At 38.6% G+C, this 22,332-nt stretch overlaps 1 protein-coding gene across 3 annotated transcripts in view; it reads right to left on the bottom strand.

Annotated features, from left to right (window-relative positions):
- LOC150089350 (gamma-tubulin complex component 4-like) overlaps positions 1-22,332 on the bottom strand; it is a 290,737-nt gene that overhangs the window by 107,770 nt on the left and 160,635 nt on the right. For all 3 annotated transcript variants that reach the window (XM_090389092.1, XM_090389086.1, XM_090389099.1), the window contains exons 11-12: positions 3,189-3,315; positions 2,876-3,053 (exon numbers count right to left, since the gene is read on the bottom strand). In XM_090389092.1, the coding sequence (XP_090245218.1) occupies positions 2,876-3,053; positions 3,189-3,315 (305 nt within the window). The remainder of the gene's footprint in view (positions 1-2,875; positions 3,054-3,188; positions 3,316-22,332) is intronic.

The raw sequence follows: 22,332 nt of genomic DNA, 5'->3' as shown, positions 1-22,332 counted from the left end.
TTCCTATGAAATCCCAAACATGAAAATATAACCTATAATACTTAATACTGTTAATGGATTTAGTGAAGTGGCTCAGTAGTTTAAGTTCATGAAGTTATGGATAATGATTTTTTTTGCTTACAAATAGTAGTTAATGCAATTAGAGACATTTTCAAAATTTAATGTGTGTGTGGGTGTAGTAGTAGTGGCATGTGATGCAAGGAAGGCATATGAGATGCATAGAGCTTATGCAGCATCAGCCAAAAAAAAAAAAAAAATTATAAAACAATCCCCACTAAACGTTTTTCCAGTTCATCCTTAAATTTATTTAACCTATCAACTTCCACAACGACATATGGAAGTTTGTTCCAGCAATTAACCACCCACTGGCTAAAGGCAAATTTCCGCACATCTATTCTACATCTGCCCTTCCTCAATTTCAATTTATGACCCCTCAGGTTTGTAATCTGAACAAGTGGAATCTCATCAGAATTCAGCGTGCTCAACCCATTCAGACCTTATACACTTCAATCAGATTACCTTCCAGGTGCCTAGTCTCCAGCTGCTGCAATTTGCAGAACTTAAGCCTCTCCTGGTAAGAGGATCCCTTCATTCCTCTCACCAATCTTGTTGCCCTTCTCTGTACATGCTCAAGCAAATCTACATCCTTCCTAAAATGAAGTCTCCAGACCTGCACACAGTATTCAAGGCGTGGCCTGACCATTGCCTTATACAGAGGGACAATCACTTCCTTTTCCCTGCAAGCAAAATTCCTGTATATCATTGACAATACCCCATTTCATTCAGTTGAAATCACACTGTTAATATCTGCTGAAAGTTTAAAGGGAAAACTTGTAGGCTATTAAACAGAAGTTAATGCTAAAAGAATCTATAACAGAATAAAGGTTCGGTTCTTAAAGATATATTGAATCTATTGAGATAAGAGAAGTTAACTGTTTAATTTTGAAAGCAACATGACTACAGCAGAAGCAAAATTCTGAGAGAAGGTGGCCCACTTAACAGATAGATACAGCAAAAGAATACAGAAAAACATTTAATGTAACTGAAAGATTACTAATTAATCAAGGCCATTAATTCTGTTAGAGTGTATGAGCTCTAACAGAAGGAATAAAACAAGTTAATCTTACTTCTATTGCAAACAGAAGTAAGATAAACATATGTTTAATAATAATATAAATGAATATAACTTATGGAATACAGAATATGAATCTGAATATAAGTGAATATAACATATAGAATACAGAATATAAGTGAATATAACATATAGAATACAGAATATAAATCTGAATATAAGTGAATATAACATAAATGAATGTTTATTAATATATAGAGTCTACATAGGATAATCATGTGGTGGCCATCAACAGTTTTAAATATAATGTTGTGGAAACAGACTACTTGTTTAAGAAGAATACTGAAATGCATGCAACCATCTGATTTACTTAAAAACACAATATTTGTTTATTTGATGACATCAGCAATGGGAGATCTAAAAATTCCCCCATACCTATGATGTTTAGAGAAACCCAAAGGCCAAATCCTCAATAGTTTCTAAAATTTAAAGCTGATCATAAGAGCTTTGGTAAGAAACAAATATTCTCATTTTTACTCACCAATTGTGAGATCATCTGTCTAGAACTTGAATGCAATATTAATATTTTACTATAAACTGTTCTACACGGTACACTGCATATCCCCCTGTTTAGTTTGAACTTTTACATGTAAATCAGAAATTTATTTACAGGATCAACGTTGTATCTAACTGCTTATATTCCTTAACAAATGTCAAATTATGCAATTCTTAGGCATTGATAAGACAGGGCTCGAAGCTTTAATTTTCATTATTTGAATGTCCGTATTACAAATAAGTCTGTACTAAAAAAAAATCGGTGAGGGGTCAGGGTCAGGTACATTCATATATTCTGTACAACCAAAATTTGCTTTACTGCTGAATTAAGTGACTGGCAAAAGTCAGTTCTACAAAACATTACTGTAAGTGGTGAATAAGGGAATTTTTTTCTTATGTTGCATTGGGTGAACTAAGTTTGCTCTTTAGTTCACTGATTTCATACTGATTAGGCACTTTCGTAAAAGTTGTCTTGGTATTGAACCACTCTAAATAAACACTACTTCAGTACAGAAATATACTGAATTTTTATTTAAAGTGTTTACCAATGCCCAGACTCAAGTTGTATCAATTGTCTGGAGTCTCGTCAGTGAGCAGGTAGACGGTGTAATGATCTTGGCAACCATGTAAATCTTACTTCTCATCACTGGGTTGCTAAGGTCGTCACACCACCTACCTGCATACCAACGAGACTCCAAACAGAGTCAAAATCTGAGTATGGGCAGTGCAAACACTTTAAATAAAGTAGCACATCAATCTCTATGTGAGCAGTGTGTTTTCTTTAGAGTAGTGCAATATTAACATAGCTTGTGATGAAGATGCCTCACAAATGAGATCATCACAAAGTAGAAAACTTAGTTTACTTAATGCTACATAAGAAAAATGGCCTTGAGCATCCCTCACAATAATGTTTTATAGTACTTGTAGCACTGGCTTTTCCCAATCATTTTATTTTTGTACACCCTCTCACATCTCATATATTGTGTATATTTCTTGTCATTGGTTGACAAGGTTTTTACGTCTACCTGCTCACCAATGAGACTCCAAACAGATTTTTTTCCACTAGAGATTGCATTTTATTTAGAGTACTGAAATACCAATTCAACTTGTGGCAAAGGTGCCTTATTGAGATCAGTGCACTAAGTAGCAAACTTGGTTTGCTCAATGCTACATAAGAAAAATGGCCTTGGCCACCACTTGAAACAATGCTTTACTGTTGAATGTAAAAGACAAATTTAAACTATTTACTTGTAAATAGTACTGAAGATTATCAACAAGAAATGCCATGTGGTTCCTTAACTGCCATAGTGGAGCACATGCAGATTCTCTACCAACACCTTTATTTTGCATCTGAACTGCCCAGCACTGCTGAAGTTCTAATTGGACACGCCTAACAGCTAACAGGAATCGAAATACCGTACTGTATCTATAAAAGTTAAACAAGTTTTTAATAATAATTCAAAATAGATTTAAAAAATAAATAAATAATATATTAATTTATATTCTAAAGACATCTTTAATTTCAGTAATAAAATAAAGACACTGGGTTTATCTGACTTACCTATCAAGAACAGATGGAGTTAACAGTATGTGTAGGGGCCAGAGAACTTCATATGTTAACCCTATACAAGCCCATCCAGTCTCTACAATAGATTTTGTGGAACCTTCCTTGCCCATATCAGAACACTCTAAATGAATTTATTGGTATCATAATATTAGTTTACAGGATACTATTTTTGTCACTAAAAAGTAAATTTTCCTGCTAATTCATGCAATGAACAGATCTGGGATGGGGAAGTCTTTAACCGTCTAATTGCAATAATGTGTTTATACATTTAAATATGAATTATAGACTGGAGAAGGATGATCACTAGCATTGCAATGCACATAATTATGTTGGGGGAAGACCGCCCATGGGCTACTGGAAAAATAATCAGGAAAGCCCCACTTTACTACTAATAATGTAGCAATTAAAGATTTAATAATTATCAACCTGTGTTCGTTTAATATCAATCATTCTGAACCAATTAAGTAAGTGCTTATTTTCAGTTCACTGAAATTGATATATGAGTATTTCATAAGTAATATTGTAAATTTGCTCACAAAAATATATATTACTTTAAGAATATAAACCTTCCAAAATCAGCAATATAACCAACTCATTAAATGTATTAAATATTAATTTTGAATTATCCTAAGCTGTTTACCAATGCCCAAACCTAACTTTATTTCCAGAAAAAGCATATCTGTTAGAAATTGCAATCTTTAAAATATTATTTAAGAGAATTTTTGTATGAGTGTACAATAAAATTTTGTTAATTCGAAGTTCAAATGACCAGAAACTTCTCTTTCCAATGTTTAAATAAATAAATAAATAAATAAATAAATCTTTATTGTGAAGTAGAATTACAGCACAATATCCCATCACGGCGACAAGCGCCAGGGGTTCACATATAGATAACATAAGTACAAATTCAAATGGCTACAAAATATAGCGAACACATACAAAAGGCTACAAAATACAGATTACAAATGCAAAAAGAAATACAAATGCATCATAGAAACAAGGAGCTGAACACAAATAAAGAAAAACAAATACAACTTGGCAGTGATTCAGGTTTCAAGAGCTTTGATAAAGTTGTGTCTGTCCTTCTTTTTACTTATTATGGTGTCGATGTCGGCGTCCACACGGTTGAGGGCAGCGAGCATCTGCTTGGGCAGAAATCTATCGGTGAGTACAAGCCTGTTGTGGTGAGCCACAAGTGCTGGTACTGACCTTAGGCTTGGCTGTGGAATCCTCCAAGAGCAAGCATTCCAAATATTTGGAGATGATATTTGGCCTGAGATGAGTTTGGCTGTGAAGACCAGCCTCTTTTCAACGATCAGGAACTTCAACCTCGGGATGTCGAGTGCTTGTGCGATCATGGTAGTTGTGGTAGCGGGAGGTAGCCGAAGCTTGTTATTTGCCCATTTCAGTAGCCAGTATTCAGCAGTGTACACCCGCTTAAGGTTTGTATGTGCAGCAGAGGCCCATATTTCTGCACCATAGAGAATGGCAGGGTAGACGGTGGAGGTGATGAACCTTTTAACAGTGGCAGGATGTCGGACGTGTAGCAGCTGCTGCTTTGAGATCCACCGTAGACGAGAAAATCTGGTACTGAGTTTGTCGATCTGGTTGACAAAGGACATCTTTTGGTCGAACAGAACGCCAAGGTCTGTGTGCGAGGGTACGTTTGGTATTCGTAACCCTGCGAGTGAAACGTTGAGTACTGTCGGCATGGATTTAAGGGAGAATATAACCTGAGCAGACTTCAGAGGGTTAATTTTTAGATTGAAGTTTGCCAGGTACAATTCTAGATCCTTAAGTTGGGAATTGATCCTGTTGCTGAGCTGGGCGGGGTTGTCGCCAGGGTTAATTGGAGTCAGCAGTTTGAAGTCATCGGCATAGCATAGGAGACCATTTGTTGAGGCAATAATGGGCACGATGATGGCTGTGAACAGGACACCAGACAGGACACCCCCCCTGCGGTACTCCAGCAGTAATGTCGCAGGGTAGGGTATGTTGCTGCCGATGGAGAATAAGTATTCTGTGACTGAGAAGTGATTCCAAAAAGCACAGCATATCACCTCGAATGTGAAAATTCTCCTTAAGTAGGAGGAGCAAGGCCGGAATCGATACAGCATCAAAGGCTGCGCTTATGTCGAGGTATGTGGTTGCTAGCTCAGCTCTTTGTTCGAATGCTGAGAGAATACGTTCTGTGGTGGCCGCCAAGTTAGTGATTGATGATTTTCCTGCGATAGCATAGTGGATTTCAGGTGGTTTCGTCTGGAGGATTTGTTGAGTGAGTGTGGGTAGCAAAGCCTTTTCAAGAGTTTTTAACAGACAAGAGGCAACTGATATGGGTCTGAAATGGCTGACATTTGTGGCAAATTGGTTTTTGGGGATAGGGTACACTCTGTATTTATTCCACTGGGGTGGGAAATAATGCTCAGCGAGGCATCTGTTGTAGATCGAGAGAAGAGGGCCTATGATGAATGTGCTTAAGCATTTGATCATAAATTGTGGAATTCCATCCTCCCCAACAGTGGCTGTTGTGGGAAGGGAATTGATGGCACGTATGAGCTCCTGTTCCGTGATCTGGATAGTCCCTAGGACATCTGAAGGGTTTTCATAGTCAGGCTGGACAACTGTAGATGGGACTGTGGTTGTATTTGAAAATCTGGCGATGTATTTGAGCCATTCTTGAGGATCAAGCATGTGATTGAATCCACCATGTGGAGCAGCATAGAATGGCTTTCCTTTCTTCAGAGTGCGGTTAAGGTTCACTTGGATTGCGTCAGCTTTCTTTCGATTAAAGTGGGCCCTGGCACGGGAAAAGGCGATTCTGTCTTTACTGTCATTCGTATGCTTCCATTTCTTATGTAGGACTTGTTTCATTTTGAAGCTGTTGTTAAGATCAGCAGTCCACCACGATCTGGAACGAGGAGTTACTGTTACTCGTTTGGTGGCAGCATAGTCGGTGACGGATTTAATCCATTCAGACACGAGTGTCACTGCAAGGCTGAGGTCGCAGTCAATGAGGACATCCCAAGGAATGCAAGATGCAATGTTTGTTTGTTTGTTTGTTATTTGGTTTTTAGGAGCATTAGCAACTAAGGCCATGTTGCTCCGGGATATGCGGTGGTCATTTCCCTGACCTTTCCGCATCCTCCGTATTTGGTGGTGACGGGCTTGAACCCCGGTCTAATCAAGAAGCATGTGCTATGCACTGCTGCTCCTTCCCACCTGGCTACGGAGTCGCCCTCTCTTTCCAATGCAAAGTGTTGCCAGAGTTAACTTCATAAACAGTAGCTTGATATTCTTATATCGAGCTACTGTCTACAAAGTAATCTGTGCAAATTTTTTAAAACTGCTTAATACAAGAGTTTCTCTGTTACATTTAACTGATAAAATCTATCAAAATGTAACAATTATTACATCAAGGTCTACATTTTGGCTTACCTCCAAAGTTTGTTCCACAAAATTAAATGACTATAAAGTTGGACCAAATCAGTGGACCAATTGAGAATTCATTAAATTGACTTTTTTCATAACTTATAATTGTGCATTACAATTGGAAATAGCTAAAAAGTGTTTCAAGTGGTTTTTTTTCAACACTTCTAACTTCTTTTTTAATCTGTTCTGGATGTTGTGGCTGTTTGGTTTTTAGGAGCATTAGCAACTAAGGCCATATTGCTCCGGGATATGCGGTGGTCAGTCCCCGACCTTTCCGCATCCTCCGTATTTGGTGGTGACGGGCTCGAACCCCAGTCTAATCAAGAAGCGTGTGCTACGCACTGCTGCTCCTTCCCACCTGGCTACGGAGGCGCCACCCTGTTCTGGAGTATGTATAGATGTACAGTTCATGTGTGTGTGGCTCTATGTATGAGCATGTTCTTTTATTTTTATTATTTTTTTTCCATTTTAGAGAAAGATGCAGTGTTCAGTACATAGGTTGTCAAGCCCTAGAAAATACCACAAAATGAAAAGAAAGACAGAAATAAGAGTACGAAAGAACAAAATTATTTCTAATGCAAAAAATTACAGGTTATAATTAAATTGATTTGTGCAATTTTAATTATAACTTGTAATTTACTTTTAATTTTTGCATTACAAATAATTTTGTTCTTCCGTACTCTTATTTCTGTCTTTTCTTTTATTTTCTAGGGCTTGACAACCTATGTACATTTTACATTCTTTTTTAGGCTGCTTTGTATAGATATAGATAAAGGAATGTGTGTGTACACACACACACACACACACACACACACACACACACACACACACACACACACACACACACACTTTCTCTGTACATGAACAATTGTACGGAGAAATAGAGTGGGCTAGTAAATCAGAATGTCTTATAATGGGGGATTTTAACTTCCCAGATATTGACTGGAACTTGTGGGTTCGGCAATCACACACTAGTCAGACTTTTGTGGATTTATTGGATGATTGTTTTCTGCAGCAGCATGTTCGAGAGGCAACCAGAGAAAGTAATACTCTTGATCTGGTTATCAGCAGTGATCATTCGTGTATTAGGAATTTGCAGATAAAAGAACCACTAGGTGGCAGTGATCACAGTGTACTGACGTGGGATTTACTTAAAGATTTAATTACCATCAGTGGTAAAGGAAAGGGTTTTTGCTTCCGTAAAGGCGAGTACAGTGGTCTCCAACAGTTTTTAAATTCTGTACAGTGGGATCAACTGACGATGTTACCAACAGTAAATTCTAAGTGGGAAGCATTCAAGGAATTAATCGTGGATGCTACTAAAAGTTTCATACCTATTAAGAAATATTGTTCAAGGTTTAGGCCTAAATGGTTGTCAAATGAACTAATGAGACTCATAACAGAGAAGAAAAATGCATGGGATGCATATAAATTATCAAGCGACTCAGAAGCCTATGGCAGATATAAGTTAATCTGTAACCAGGTCACAAAGCAGGTAGTAGTAGTAGTAGTAGTAGTAGTGGCACATGATGCAAGAAAGCAAGTGTAGGAGCTTATGCAGCATCAGCCAAAAAAAAAAAAAAAAAATCACACCATTCCCTCCAAATGCCTGTCCAGTTCCTCCTTAAATTTATTTAACCTGTCAACTTCCACAACGACAGATGGAAGTTTGTTCCAGCAATTAACCACCCGCTGGCTAAAGGCAAATTTCCGCACATCTATTCGACATCTATCCTTTCTTAATTTGAACTTATGTCCCCGTAGGTTCGTAATCTGAACAAGTGGAAGGATCCCATCAGAATTCAGCGTGCTCAACCCATTCAAGGCCTTATAGACCTCAATCAGATCACCGCGCAGGTGCCTAGTCTCCAGCCACTGCAATTTGCAGAACTTAAGCCTCTCTTCGTAAGAGAATCCCTTCATTCCCCGCACCAATCGTGTTGCTCTTCTCTGTACACGCTCAAGCAAATCTACATCCTTCCTAAAATGAGGCCTCCAGACCTGTACGCAGTACTCAAGGCGTGGCCTGACCATTGCCTTATACAGAGGGACAATCACCTCCTTTTCCCTGCTAGCAAAATTCCTATACATCATTGACAAAATCCCATGACCTGCCCTAGCAGCCTGTCTGCATTGCTCAGAAAACTTCATATCTGACTGCACAATTACTCCCAGGTCTTTTTCATTTTCTACCACCTTAAGTGTGGTACCACACAGTTGGTACGTTTCTCTGGGGTTACTTCTACCCATATGCAGTACTTTGCATTTGTCAAGGTTGAACTTCAGTTGCCACTTCTTAGCCCATCTGCCCAAATTATCTAGATCCTGTTGCAGTAGCACACTGCCATTACTGTCATTAACAACCCTGCCAACCTTTGTGTCATCTGCAAACTTCGACATTAAGCCTGATATACCTTCATCAATATCATTCATTGATAAATACACAAAACAACAGTGGACCCAACACTGAACCCTGTGGGACTCTACTAATAACATTAGTCCACGAAGAGCAGCACCCATTGATTACCACCCTCTGTCTTCTCCCACTTAACCATCCTTTTATCCATTGTAGCAACTTACCCTTAATACCATACTGCTCCAATTTGTACAATAGTCTTCCATGCGCAACAGTGTCAAAAGTTTTCCTGAAATCCAAGTATATGATATCAAAATTATTTTTTGCATCCAGTTCCTTTGTGACCACATCATAATAACCAATCAAATTTGTCAGACAAGACTTTCCCTTAACAAACCCATGCTGTGTTTGAATTATTGCTGCAGTCTTGTCTAGATGATCCTGCAATGCATCTTTAACCAGTGACTCCATTATTTTACCCGGAACAGAAGTTAAACTAACTGGTCTGTAATTACTCGTGTCACCCTTCGATCCACCTTTGTGAATTGAGGACACATTTGCACATCTCCAGTCCGTGGGAACCTCCCCTGAGTCCAAGGATGCTCTCATAATTATGGCTAAGGGTTTGCTTAGTTGCTTTGCCGCCTCCTTTAAAATAACTGGATAGATCCCATCCACCCCAGGTGCCTTTCTTACGTTTAACTTCAACAATTTCTCCTCCACTTTGCTCTCAGTTATTACAAAATCATTAAGCACACTGCTACAATTTGATAACCTTCTTCCATTTTCAAACTGTAATAATTCCTCACGTGTGAATGTAGATGCAAAATACTCATTCAGTTTGTTTCCTATCTGAGCAGGATCATCAACAGTCGAACCATTGATGTCAAGTGGACCAATCATATTCATCCCCTTCCTTTTAGAGATTATATAAGTAAAGAAATCCTTGCTGTTTTTCTTAGCATCTTTTGCCAAAGATTTCTCGTAATCCGCCTTCGCCTGCCGAACCTCCTTTGTGACCTGATTACAGACTAGCTTATATCTGCCACAGGCTTCTGCGTCACCTGATAATTTATATGCATCCCATGCATTTTTCTTCGCTGTCACGAGTCTCATTAGTTCATTTGATAACCATTTAGGCCTAAACCTTGAACGATATTTCTTAATCGGTATATAAAGTCTAGTAGCTTCCACGATTAATTCCTTGAATGCTTCCCACTTAGAATTTACTGTTTGTAACATCGTCAGTTGATCCCACTGTACAGAATTTAAAAACTGTCTGAGACCACTGTACTCCCCTTTACGGAAGCAAAAACCCTTTCCTTTACCCCTGACGGTAGTTACCTCTTTGAGTAAATCCCACTCAGCACACTGTGATCACTGCCACCTAGTGGTTCCTTTATCTGCAAATTCTTAATACACGAATGATCACTGGTGATAACCAGATCAAGAGTGTTACTTTCTCTGGTTGCCTCTTGAACATGCTGCTGCAGAAAACAATCTTCCAATAAATCCACAAAAGTCTGACTAGTGTGTGAGTGCCCAACCCACAAGTTCCAGTCAATATCTGGAAAGTTAAAATCCCCCATTATAAGACATTCTGATTTACTGGCCCACTCTATTTCTCTGTACAATTGTTCATTGTACTCATTCAAGTCCTTAGGCCTATAACACACTCCTACTCTTATTTTTCCTTTCGCAGTGCTTATCTCACACCAAACTGACTCAACAGAGCACTGTTCATCTATATTAACTGGGTGCACTTCCTTTGATTTTATGTTTTTCTTAATTAACAGCATAACATCCCCTCCCTTTCTGTCCTGTCTATCCTTTCTGTACACATTGTACTCCCCAAATTCCAGTTCTGCATTCCTTATATCTTTGTGACACCACGTCTCTGCTATCCCAACAATATCTGCCTTTGATGTCTTGACCAACACTTCAAACTCATCAAATTTATTTACTATACTTCTAGCATTGGTATACATGCAAGCATACATGCTCCTATGCCTATTCCTTGTTACCCTAACACATCCCATATACCCAACTATTCCATGATGACTGCCATCCGTCCCTGAAACCCCCAACATCCCTCGCTCCAGGTCGCTTCTTATTCTAATAGAAGTTGTGCAAGAATCACCTTCACCTCTGCCTGCGGTTACTGTTAAACTATTAGTCTTTGTATCCCCCCAAACTAGCAGTTTTCCGACCCACCTAACACTGCCTCGATAGCATCAGCAAATATTCTTGCACCCTTTCTATTTAAGTGTATCCCATCCCTGTAGAAGCAGTCTCTCCTGTTAACAAGTACAGTCCAGGCTGAAAAAAATTCTACCCCTTGAGCCTTGCACAATCTTTCCAGGGCCGAATTGATCGACAAGGCTCTCATCACGTACTCCCTCCTATCGTGTCTGGGCAGAATTGCAGACACTTTCAAATTCAACCCTATTTCACGGCTTTTTTTCAACACTGACCTGTACTTGTTGAGTAATTCTGCCGGTCTCCTACTCTTAATATCATTAGTGCCAACGTGTACAACTATATCACCTTTTGTGCCCTTGAAAGATGATATCCGCTCTACAACGTCATCAACCTTTGCCCCTGGCAGACATACCCTGGTCCTGTTCCACCTATCCTTTTCAAAAAATACTAAGAAAAACAGCAAGGACTTCTTTACTTATATAAACTCTAAAAAGAAGGGGATGAATCTGATTGGTCCACTTCACATCGATGGTTAGACTGTTGATGATCCTGCTCAGATAGCAAACAAATTGAATGAGTATTTTGCATCTACATTCACACATGAGGAATTATTAAGGTTTGAAAATGGCAGAAGGTTATCAAATTATAGCAGGATACTTAATGATTTTGTAATAACTGAGAGCGAAGTGGAAGAGAAACTGTTGAAGTTAAACGTAAGAAAAGCACCTGGGGTGGAGGGGATCTATCATCCAGTTATATTAAAGGAGGCGGCAAAGCAACTAAGCAAACCCTTAGCCATAATTATGAGAGAATCCATGGACTCAGGGGAGGTTCCCACGGACTGGAGATGTGCAAATGTATCCCCAATTCACAAAGGGGAATCGAAGGGTGACACAAGTAATTACAGACCAGTTAGTTTAACTTCTGTTCTGGGTAAAATAATGGAGTCGCTGGTTAAAGATGCATTGCAGGATCATCTAGACAAGACTGCAGCAATAATTCAGACACAGCATGGGTTTGTTAAGGGAAAGTCTCTTGTCTGACAAATCTGATAGGATATTATGATGTGGTCACAAAGGAACTGGATGCAAAAAATAATTTTGATATCATATATTTGGATTTCAGGAAAGCTTTTGACACTGTTGCGCATGGAAGACTATTGTACAAATTGGAGCAGAATGGTATTAAGGGTAAGTTGCTACAATGGATAAAAGGATGGTTAAGTGCGAGAAGACAGAGGATGGTAATCAATGGGTGCTGCTCTTCTTGGACTAATGTTATTAGTGGAGTCCCACAGGGTTCGGTGTTGGGTCCACTGTTGTTTTGTATATTTATCAACGATATTGATGAAGGTATATCAGGCTTAGTGTCGAAGTTTGCAGATGATACAAAGGTTGGCAGGGTTGTTAATGACAGTAATGGCAGTGTGCTACTGCAACAGGATCTAGATAATTTGGGCAGATGGGCTAAGAAGTGGCAACTGAAGTTTAACCTTGACAAATGCAAAGTACTGCATATGGGTAGAAGTAACCCCAGAGAAACGTACCAACTGTGTGGTACTACACTTAAGGTGGTAGAAAATGAAAAAGACCAGGGAGTAATTGTGCAGTCAGATATGAAGTTTTCTGAACAATGCAGACAGGCTGCCAGGGCAGATCATGGGGTTTTGTCAATGATATATAGGAATTTTTCTAGCAGGGAAAAGGAGGTGATTATCCCTCTGTATAAGGCAATGGTCAGGCCACGCCTTGAGTACTGCATACAGGTCTGGAGACCTCATTTTAGGAAGGATGTAGATTTACTTGAGCGTGTACAGAGAAGGGCAACAAGATTGGTGAGGGGAATGAAGGGATCCTCTTACCAAGAGAGGCTTAAGTTCTGCAAATTGCAGTGGCTGGAGACTAGGCACCTGCACGGTTATCTGATTGAGGTGTATAAGGCCTTGAATGGGTTGAGCACGCTGAATTCTGATGGGATCCTTCCACTTGTTCAGATTACGAACCTAAGGTTGCATAAATTCGAATTAAGAAAGGACAGATGTAGAATAGATGTGCGGAAATTTGCCTTTAGCCAGCGGGTGGTTAATTGCTGGAACAAACTTCCATCTGTCGTTGTGGAAGTTGATATGTTGAATAAATTTAAGGAGGAAGTGGACAGGCATTTGGAGGGAATGAAGGGTTTTTTTTTTTTTTTTTGGCTGATGCTGCATAAGCTCATACATTTGCTTTCTTGCATCACATGCCACTACTACTACTGCACACACACACCGATGAGCCAAAACATTATGACCACCTACCCAATATGATGTTGGTCCTCCATGTGCAGCCAAAACAGCTCTTACCTGGTGAGGCATGGACGCTACAAGATTTCTAAATGTGTCTTATGTTATCTGGTACTAACACGTAACCAGCAGATCGAAGTTGCTGTTCCAACACAAAGCACAGATGCCTGATGGGATTGATGTCTGGGGAATTTGGAGGCCAGGGCAATATCTGGAAGTCTTCCTCGTGTTCCATGAACCAGTCTTGAACAAACCGGGCAGTGTGGCATGGCACATTATCCTGCTGAAAGATGGGACCCCCAGAGGGGAAGACCATTGCCATGAAAGGGTGTACCTGGTCAGCAATCATGTTTAGGTGAGTGGTAGACGTCAGAATGCCTGGCACGTGGATGACTGGACCCAGGATATCCCAAAAGAACATCATCCAAAGCATGACACTGCCTGCCACAACCAGCTTGTTTTCATCCCACGGTGCATCCAGACGGCACCACTTGCCCAGGTAAACGATGCACATGTACCCGGTTGTCCACATGGTGCAACAGGAAACGTGATCCATTGGACCATACGACCTTCTTCCAACCACTCAAGGTCCAGTTTCGATGCTAGCGTGCCCATTGTAGGTGCTGTCGCTGGTGAACTGTGGTTAGTTAGCATGGGCACTCAGAGTGGCCTGTAGCTACATAGCCCAATTTCAGCAGGGTTTAATATACTGTGTATTGACACATTACTCTTGTCACTAACATTCCAATTACGGGCGAGTTGTGCCAGTCGCCCTTCTGTTGCCACATACCATCTTGGAGAGCCTTTGCTCACCTCGAGCATCAATGAGCTGTGGTTGTCCAACACCTCGCCAGCGGTTCGTGGGGGTCCCCCTCCTCGGACCACTTTCATAGGTACTAACCACAGCTGAATGTGAGCATCCCACCAGCCATGTCATTTAGGATGTGTTCTGACCCAGTCGTCTGGCCATTACAATTTGGCCTTTGTTAAACTCGCTTAAGTCCGCTGCATTTCCCATCTGAAAAACAAGAGTAACACCGATTAACGGAGCTCAGTATCGGGTGTTTTTTATACTTTGTCCCGACCAACGCACGCGACATAGTTCACCTGCAGTTGCTTCAATTTGCATAACAACTCACTGGTCATAATGTTTTGGCTCATCGGTGTGTGTGTTGAAGCTATTTATAGTGACCTCTTTTTAAAGTTCCAACATGTTATTATTATTATTTTTTTTTTTTTTTTTTGGTAGTTGTTGGCACATCGGCTTCTATGGCCATAATGCACCTTCCCAAGGTTTTTGCAGTACTTTGATCCAAGCCCGAGGCGGGATTCGAACCTGCGACCTTTGGGTTGCCAGGCAGGCACTTTACCCATCCGGCTAGCCCGGTCGGCCCAACATGTTGTAAAATCTTAGGTATGGTTGGTCCCGGCCAATTTCTCATTACCCTATGATATTGAAATATTATAATGATATTGAAAATAAAATGAATTTCTCTATAATGATCATAAATTTTTACCTCTTAATCTGAATTTTTACTTTTTTTATTACAATATTCGCTTTTAAAATTGACAGAATGTTTCAAATATATTGAAGTGATTGAGGAGCTTGCAGCCTGACCATGAGAAATTTTTTCTTAAGGTTTCCCATGCTCTTTTCTCATAGTGCAGTAATCAAATGAACATTGGCTAGAAGTTTATTTCATGAATTTAAGTGTATGTTTATTGGTATGGCTCCAAGAAAGTGGATAACTTTGCCAATTGCAGATAAAATTAGGATTTTGCAAACTGCAGATAATGGTGTGCATTCTACAACTGACATCACCAAATAGTTTGACATTCCTAAGAGTACTGCATTCACTATTCTGAATGATTGGAAAATGATTGAAAGTTTAGAGAAGTCTGCTGCGCCAGGTAGGATTCAAGCATTACAGGCTAAGTATCCAGATCTTGAAAAGGTCCTTTTAGAATGGCTAATGATGTGCGTGCAAAAAAAATTTCCCTAGATTGTAATCTTTTAAACGCTAAGGCTGAATCATTTTCACAGCAAATGGATATTGAAGAATTTAAAAGTTCAGATTGAAGGTTCCAGAAATTTCAAACTCGTCGTGGCCTGTCTTTCAAAAAAATGTGTAGTGAAAGTGCAGCCATGGAAATTGACACTACAAAGATATGGAAGGAAAATTGTTTAAAAAATATTTTGCTGACATATTTTTTTTTTAAATTGCTATGAATAAAACACTTACATTTAAAGTGGAGAAATGTAGTGGTGGAAAAAAAACCAAGATTACCATTCTCCTAGCAGCAAACATGTCTGGAACAGAGAAGCTTCCACTTTTAATCATGGGAAAGTGCAGAAGCCAGAATGCTTTAAAGGTTTGAAGATATTACTGACTATGTATTGAGCATAAATAATACGCAAACTAAAAAGGATGGATGACATCACAAATCTACAAAGAATGGATCAGAGATTTTGATTGCAGGACGAGTGAAAAGAATAGAAAAATTTTGCTTTTGCGGATAACTACACCCCTCATTGTCAAGTAAACAACCTACATGCAATCACTGTTGAGCACCTACCAACAAATATGACGTCATTTCTTCAGCCACTCAATCAAGATGTAATCTAGTATTTTAAGAAAATAACTTTGATAGTATTTTAAGAAAATAGTATTTTCTTAAAATTTATTTTAAGAAAATAAATTTTAAGAAAATACTAGATTACAGAAGAATGCTATGTATTAAACAAATTTTTGCTGTCTTGAAAGTATCAATGCGAAATCAACATCCTGCACGCAATGTGTTTAAGCATGGGATAAAATGATCAATGAAAAAATAATCAACAACTGCATCAAACATTCTGGATTTACCGCCTTGAATGATGCAATGTGTGAAGTTTTACATGCTTCTTACTCTATTAATTGCAAAGAACAGTCTGATATTAGCAAAGATATATTTGAGCATGTGCATTATCACCTAAACTTGCAGGAAAACTTAAGCTTCAAAGGTTATGCAGAAGCGGATGCAGACATGGAATGTTTCAGGATATGCAAGAATGAAGAGGGACTCTGCAGACATAATGGAATCTTCCGAAATTTGTAGTGATGAAGATGAGGAACCCGCTGTGGTTGATCAAGAAGTTTCAGTAAAAGATGCTCATCAAGGATTAGAACTTGTACATTGATTTTTTCGAGTGCAGCTTAACTGTGAAAGTGAAATAACTGCTATTGCGACCCTTTCTAATTCTCTTTTAAAACAAGCTCTACCATCGAAACACCATGTTTTGACAGATTATTTTAAAGTATGAAACAACTGTCTTCAAATTTACAACCATAATTTTCTTGTTTGATACTGTGGTACATATTATAAAGTTGGTCTCAGGTGACAGTAGCATGGTTTTAACTCTGGGAAACTCGGATTTTTTGTCCGAAAAACAGAAAATTAACCACAGAACACACCCAATTTACAGACAGTATACACAGAGGAATATGGCATTAGTTGTCAATGCTCCTAAAACCTAATCAACAACAACATATTATAAATAAGATTATACTATATTGTATTAGTAGAATTACATTAAATGTTCAAGCTTTTATTTGTTTTGTTGCTGATTTTATGAGTGATCGATATAATGTCCTTTCGATGCAACAACCATTCTTCTCATTTCCCTGGGGAGTCATTATATAGAATAACTGTGTGTGCGTGCGTGTGTAATAAAAATATGAAAACAATATAAAATATATATAATATAATAAAATTAATAATAATAAAAAAAAAAAAAAAATAAACAACTTATGTTTCCCTTCCTTGAGCAGCAGATAACTATCCAGCTGACTTTGAATTCCAACCTGTCAGCCTCAATTACCTCCAAAGGCAACTAATCCCAGTAATTAATAACTCACAGGCAAAAAGAAACTTCCTACAATCCAGACTAAATCACCTTACCCATCATTTGAATTTATGACCCCTGGTTCAGTTTGGCTGAAACAAGAAGAAGGAATGAATCACTTATAAGTTTATCAAGTGGAAATCTGCTGTACACCAATGGAAACAGTGAAAGGAGTGAAGGTGGAGTTGGGTTTCTGGTCCATAAAGATTTTAAAAACAACATTTTGGAATTCAAAAGTACATCACCAAGGGTATCAAGACTAATACTCAAGATTTCTAAGAGGTACAAGCTAAAGATTATAATGATTTATGCACCAACATCGAGCCATGCTGATGAAGAGGTTGAAGAAATGTACACTGCAATTGAGAGTCTTCGAGATGAGCAGAAAACCCACTACACTATTATTATGGGGGACTTCAATGCTAAGGTTGGAAAAAGGCAAAACAGCGCAGAAAGAGGAACTATAGGAAATTTTGGAATTGGTGAAAGAAATAAAAGAGGTGAAAGACTTGTGGAATTTGCAGAATCTCAAGGAATGTCAGTAATGAACACCTTTTTTAAGAAAAGGGTGAACAGAAAGTGGACATGGAAGAGTCCAAATGGATTAACAACTAATGAAATCGACTTCATCCTCACTAACAGAAGATATATTGTGAATGATGTTACCGTCCTGAATAAGGTAAATGTTGGAAGTGATCACAGAATGGTATGATGTACACTTGATATAGATGTAGGAAAGGAAAGGAAAAAACTGACTCGAGTAAATAATACAAAGGTCTTTGAAATAACAGAGGAGGAGAAAAAGCAGTATGTACTGGAACTTAAGAACAAGTTTGAGCTTCTGCAGACTGCTCAGGACCAAGATATCGATGAGGAATATTACAACTTTCTGAAAGTGATAAAGCCCAAGAAACCTATAGGGAAACAGAAATCCAAAGAAGAAAAAATTAGTCAAGAAACACTTGTCATGATGAACCAAAGACGACAAATGAAGAACAAGAAAAACACTGACAGGGAGAAAATTGAGTATACTGAGTTATGCAAAGCCATTAGAAAGAGACTCAGAGAGGACATAAGAAGATTTAACACAAGAAAAGTAGAACAAGCATTAAGGGAAAACAAAGGATTTAAATCAGCAGCCATGAGCAGTAATACAGAAAGACAAATGATACTGAAACTGAAGAATAGCGATGGTATACTTATAAACAGCAGAGAAGGCATAATTCAAATAGCAGAAGACTACTATAGAGAATTATACAAGGAGCGAGGGAATGATACCAGCAGTGGGGAAGATGGATTGCAAAGTAGCAACACATACGACATACCCGATATTCTTCCTGATGAGGTAGAACATGCATTGAAGAAAATGAAGAATCGGAAAGCCCCGGGGGAAGATGAAGTTACTGTAGAGTTGTTAAAATTGGGAGGAAGAGACATAACACAAAAACTGGCAAGGCTCTTCACAAAGTGCATTAGAAAAGGTGTGATGCCTAAGCAGTGGAATAATGCAATCATAGTTTTGCTGCATAAGAAAGGAGATAAATCAGAAATTGGAAATTATAGATCAATTAGCTTGTTATCCCATATCTACAAGTTGTTCACAAGGGTCATTACTAACAGATTAGAAAGAATACTTGATGAGAATCAACCGAAAGAGCAAGCTGGCTTTAGGACAGGATTCTCAACTATGGATCACCTTCAAGTAATATCACAGCTAATGGAGAAAGCAAATGAATATAAAACACCATTATGCCTGGCATTTGTGGATTATGAAAAGGCGTTTGACTCCATACAGCATAAGGCAATGTTTCGGGCACTGGAAAGACAAGGCATAGATACTCCATATATTATGATTTTGAAGAAAATATATGAGAGTGCTACATCCTTTATTAGACTAGACAAAGACAGTAGGAAATTTAAAATCGAGAAAGGAGTTCGACAAGGAGACACAATATCTCCAAAGCTGTTTACTGCTGCCCTTGAGGAAGCTTTCAGAAGATTAGACTGGTCGCAGGAAGGAGTCAATGTGAACGGAGAGTACCTAAACCATTTACAATTTGCAGATGACATTGTGGTCATAAGCCATGATCCCAAAGAATTAGAGGAAAATCTTAATCAGTTATGCACAGTTAGTAAGGATTTTGGACTAAAGATGAATATGGCTAAAACAAAAGTAATGATGAACAAGTATGCCACAGAAAGGGAAATAATGATTGAAGGAGCAGTAATTGAAAAGGTGGAGTCATATACTTATCTGGGACAAGTTATTAGCTGTAATAATGATAAATGGCTGGAAGTCAAGAGAAGAATAAATTTAGGATGGATAGCATTCAGGAAATATAGTCACATACTGAAGAGCAATATCCCAGTTTGTCTGAAACGTAAAATAATGAATCAATGTATACTCCTCACCATGACTTATGGAAGTGAAACTTGGGCACTCACCAAAAGAATGGAAGAGAAGCTAAGAACTACACAGCGAAGAATGGAACAAATTATATTGGGAATCAGACTGTTAGATAAGAAGAGAAACACATGGATTAGGCAGCAAACTCAAGTAAAGGACATTCTTATCAAAACTAAAGAACTAAAATGGTCTTGGGCAGGACACATAGCTCGAAGACATGATGACAGATGGACTAAGAAAATAACAGAATGGTACCCAAGAGGAGCTAGAAGAAAACCTGGAAGACAAAGGCGGAGATGGATAGATGAAATTCATGAGTTTTTGAGTAGTAAATGGATGGCCAGTGCTCAAAACAGAAGGAACTGGAAAGTTGCTGGAGAGGCCTTCATCCTGCAGTGGATTGAAAATGGCTGATGATGATGGTTCTGGAATAATTTATAACAGTGAAAATTTTCCGTTCATTTCACTATCCCTTCTCAGAGCCTTGCAGACTTCAATTAGATGCCCTCTAAGGTGCCAGCTGTAAAACTCTGTAGCTCACATATATGGAATCTCCTCATACAGGTGCCCTTTTTTCAGACCTTGGCCAGTGGGCACCCATCTTTAGATCGTTCGAGAAGTTTGATGTCTTTAGGTAAGATCTTCATACTTGGACACAGCATTCTCTTACAACTGTCTTATTGTGGGATTATGACCTCCTCATCTCTCTACAAGCAAATGTTTTGTAAAATCATCAATAGGATGGCATAAGCCTTCCTTGTCACCTGTCTCCACTGTTTGGAAAATTTAATGTCTGCCTGTATTGTAACTTCCATATCCTTTTTCCATCTACTGTTCTTAATTCAACCCCAGTGAGTGTATAAGCTACTCTGGGGTTGCCATTTCTCGAGCGTAAGACCTAATATAGTTTACATTTTCTTGACATCCTTGAAGCCTATTCTAGTCATGCTGAAGGAGCACTGTTTGGCACTAATCAGTAACCAACCTCCCAGTCTTCACATCAGATGTAAATTGACTTCAAATGCTCTTTCTCTTCATCAATGTCATTTAAAAAAATCAGAAACAACAGTGGTCCCAGAACTGATGTTTGGTGGACCCAGTTCTAACATTATAGACCAACCCAAAGAGGTGACCATTAATTACAACCCTCTGCCTCCTGTCAGCCAGCAATCCATCTTAGAACCTTACCTGTGATCCCAACATGTTAGTGCTTATACAGTAACCTCTCACGAGGAACTGAGTCAAATGCTTTACTAAAAGTTAATAAACAATGTTGAAATTATTTCCGCCATCCAACTCATGAGTACTGTGTCAAAATAATTAACCAAGTTATTTAATCATGATTTTCCCCTGAAGGATTCCTAGCCTTCAAAATTCCATTTTTATCTAAATGTCCCAGTATTGGATGATTATAAATTGTCAAGAGATTTAGATTCCTATAATAAGAACAAACTAACGTGTAACCAAGTTACTTGAGGGTTAGGCAGTATTGTTACGAGTGGATGAATCCCACCTTTCTCTTTTCGGATAAATTAAATATTCAGTAATGGATAAATTAACTATTAGTCTGATTTCCCTAGTTGCTGATGTATATTTTGATTGTGTTGAAATCCATAAAATTGTAATACCATCAGCAAGGACGGAAATCAGTAAAATCAAATAAATATTATTAGAAATTAGAACTAAAATATTAAATATCCTCTAAAGACCCAGCCCACTCATAACCGTGCTTAGGAGAAAGTTATATACAGTACATTTCAGCTATAAGAACTTCCGTTGAGAGGTCACGAATGTCAAGGGAAAAGTGTCTTCTCGTATAAACACACGAGCGTTCGGCAAGTATGGGAAGATGCTATAGCAGGGGAAGAACAGTTCCTTCCCCACATAAACAACGAAATACCTTGAGCTCTTTCCGAATGATGGTGATATTGAATAACAATCTCGCTTGTCCAAAAATGGTCAGAAAAGTAACACCAGTGTCAGTAGCCATGACGTACTTAGGGTTGGCTGCTCGTTGAGTGGTCCAGAAGAGGAGTCAACAGATTTTTCAACCATGACCCGGTACTTGGACCGCCTAAGATTTTAGCCTTGGAGTTAGAACATCCAATGAGACAAGCGATGGAAAGTTACCCAGAAGATTTGATCCTGAATATAAAAGCAAAGGAGAGAAAAATAGAGGGAGAGAATTGAGTGTTAAGAGCTAAGAATTGAGAAGTAAAAAGGTTGGCGTTGTTGTTGTTAAGTGTGAAACAGGTAGTATAGTATTAGTAAGAAGAATTGGAATATAGTTCGACTTGGAAGATTAAAATAGTCGCGACTTTTGTCTGTAGTGTAAACTTTACCTAGTAAGAATTGTGCCAGTGAAAATCATATTGAAGAAGACAAGTAATTTTCTAGCAGCAGAATCAAGCAGAGGGAAGCATCGTGAGAAGGAGGAATCTCGATCGAAACGAGGGAAAGATACAGGAAAACGGTAAGCGGAAATGTTTCATCATGTATGTATGAGAACGAGAGATAGTTTAAATGGAATATTACGGTGACGCAGTTTTAAAGGATGATTCCTTTCTAAGTTGATTT

This window comes from Mastigoproctus giganteus, chromosome 2 (assembly GCF_048544385.1).
Source record: "Mastigoproctus giganteus isolate SK-2022 chromosome 2, ASM4854438v1, whole genome shotgun sequence".
NCBI lineage: Eukaryota > Metazoa > Arthropoda > Arachnida > Uropygi > Thelyphonidae > Mastigoproctus > Mastigoproctus giganteus.
This window is presented reverse-complemented; position numbering and strand designations above follow the sequence as displayed.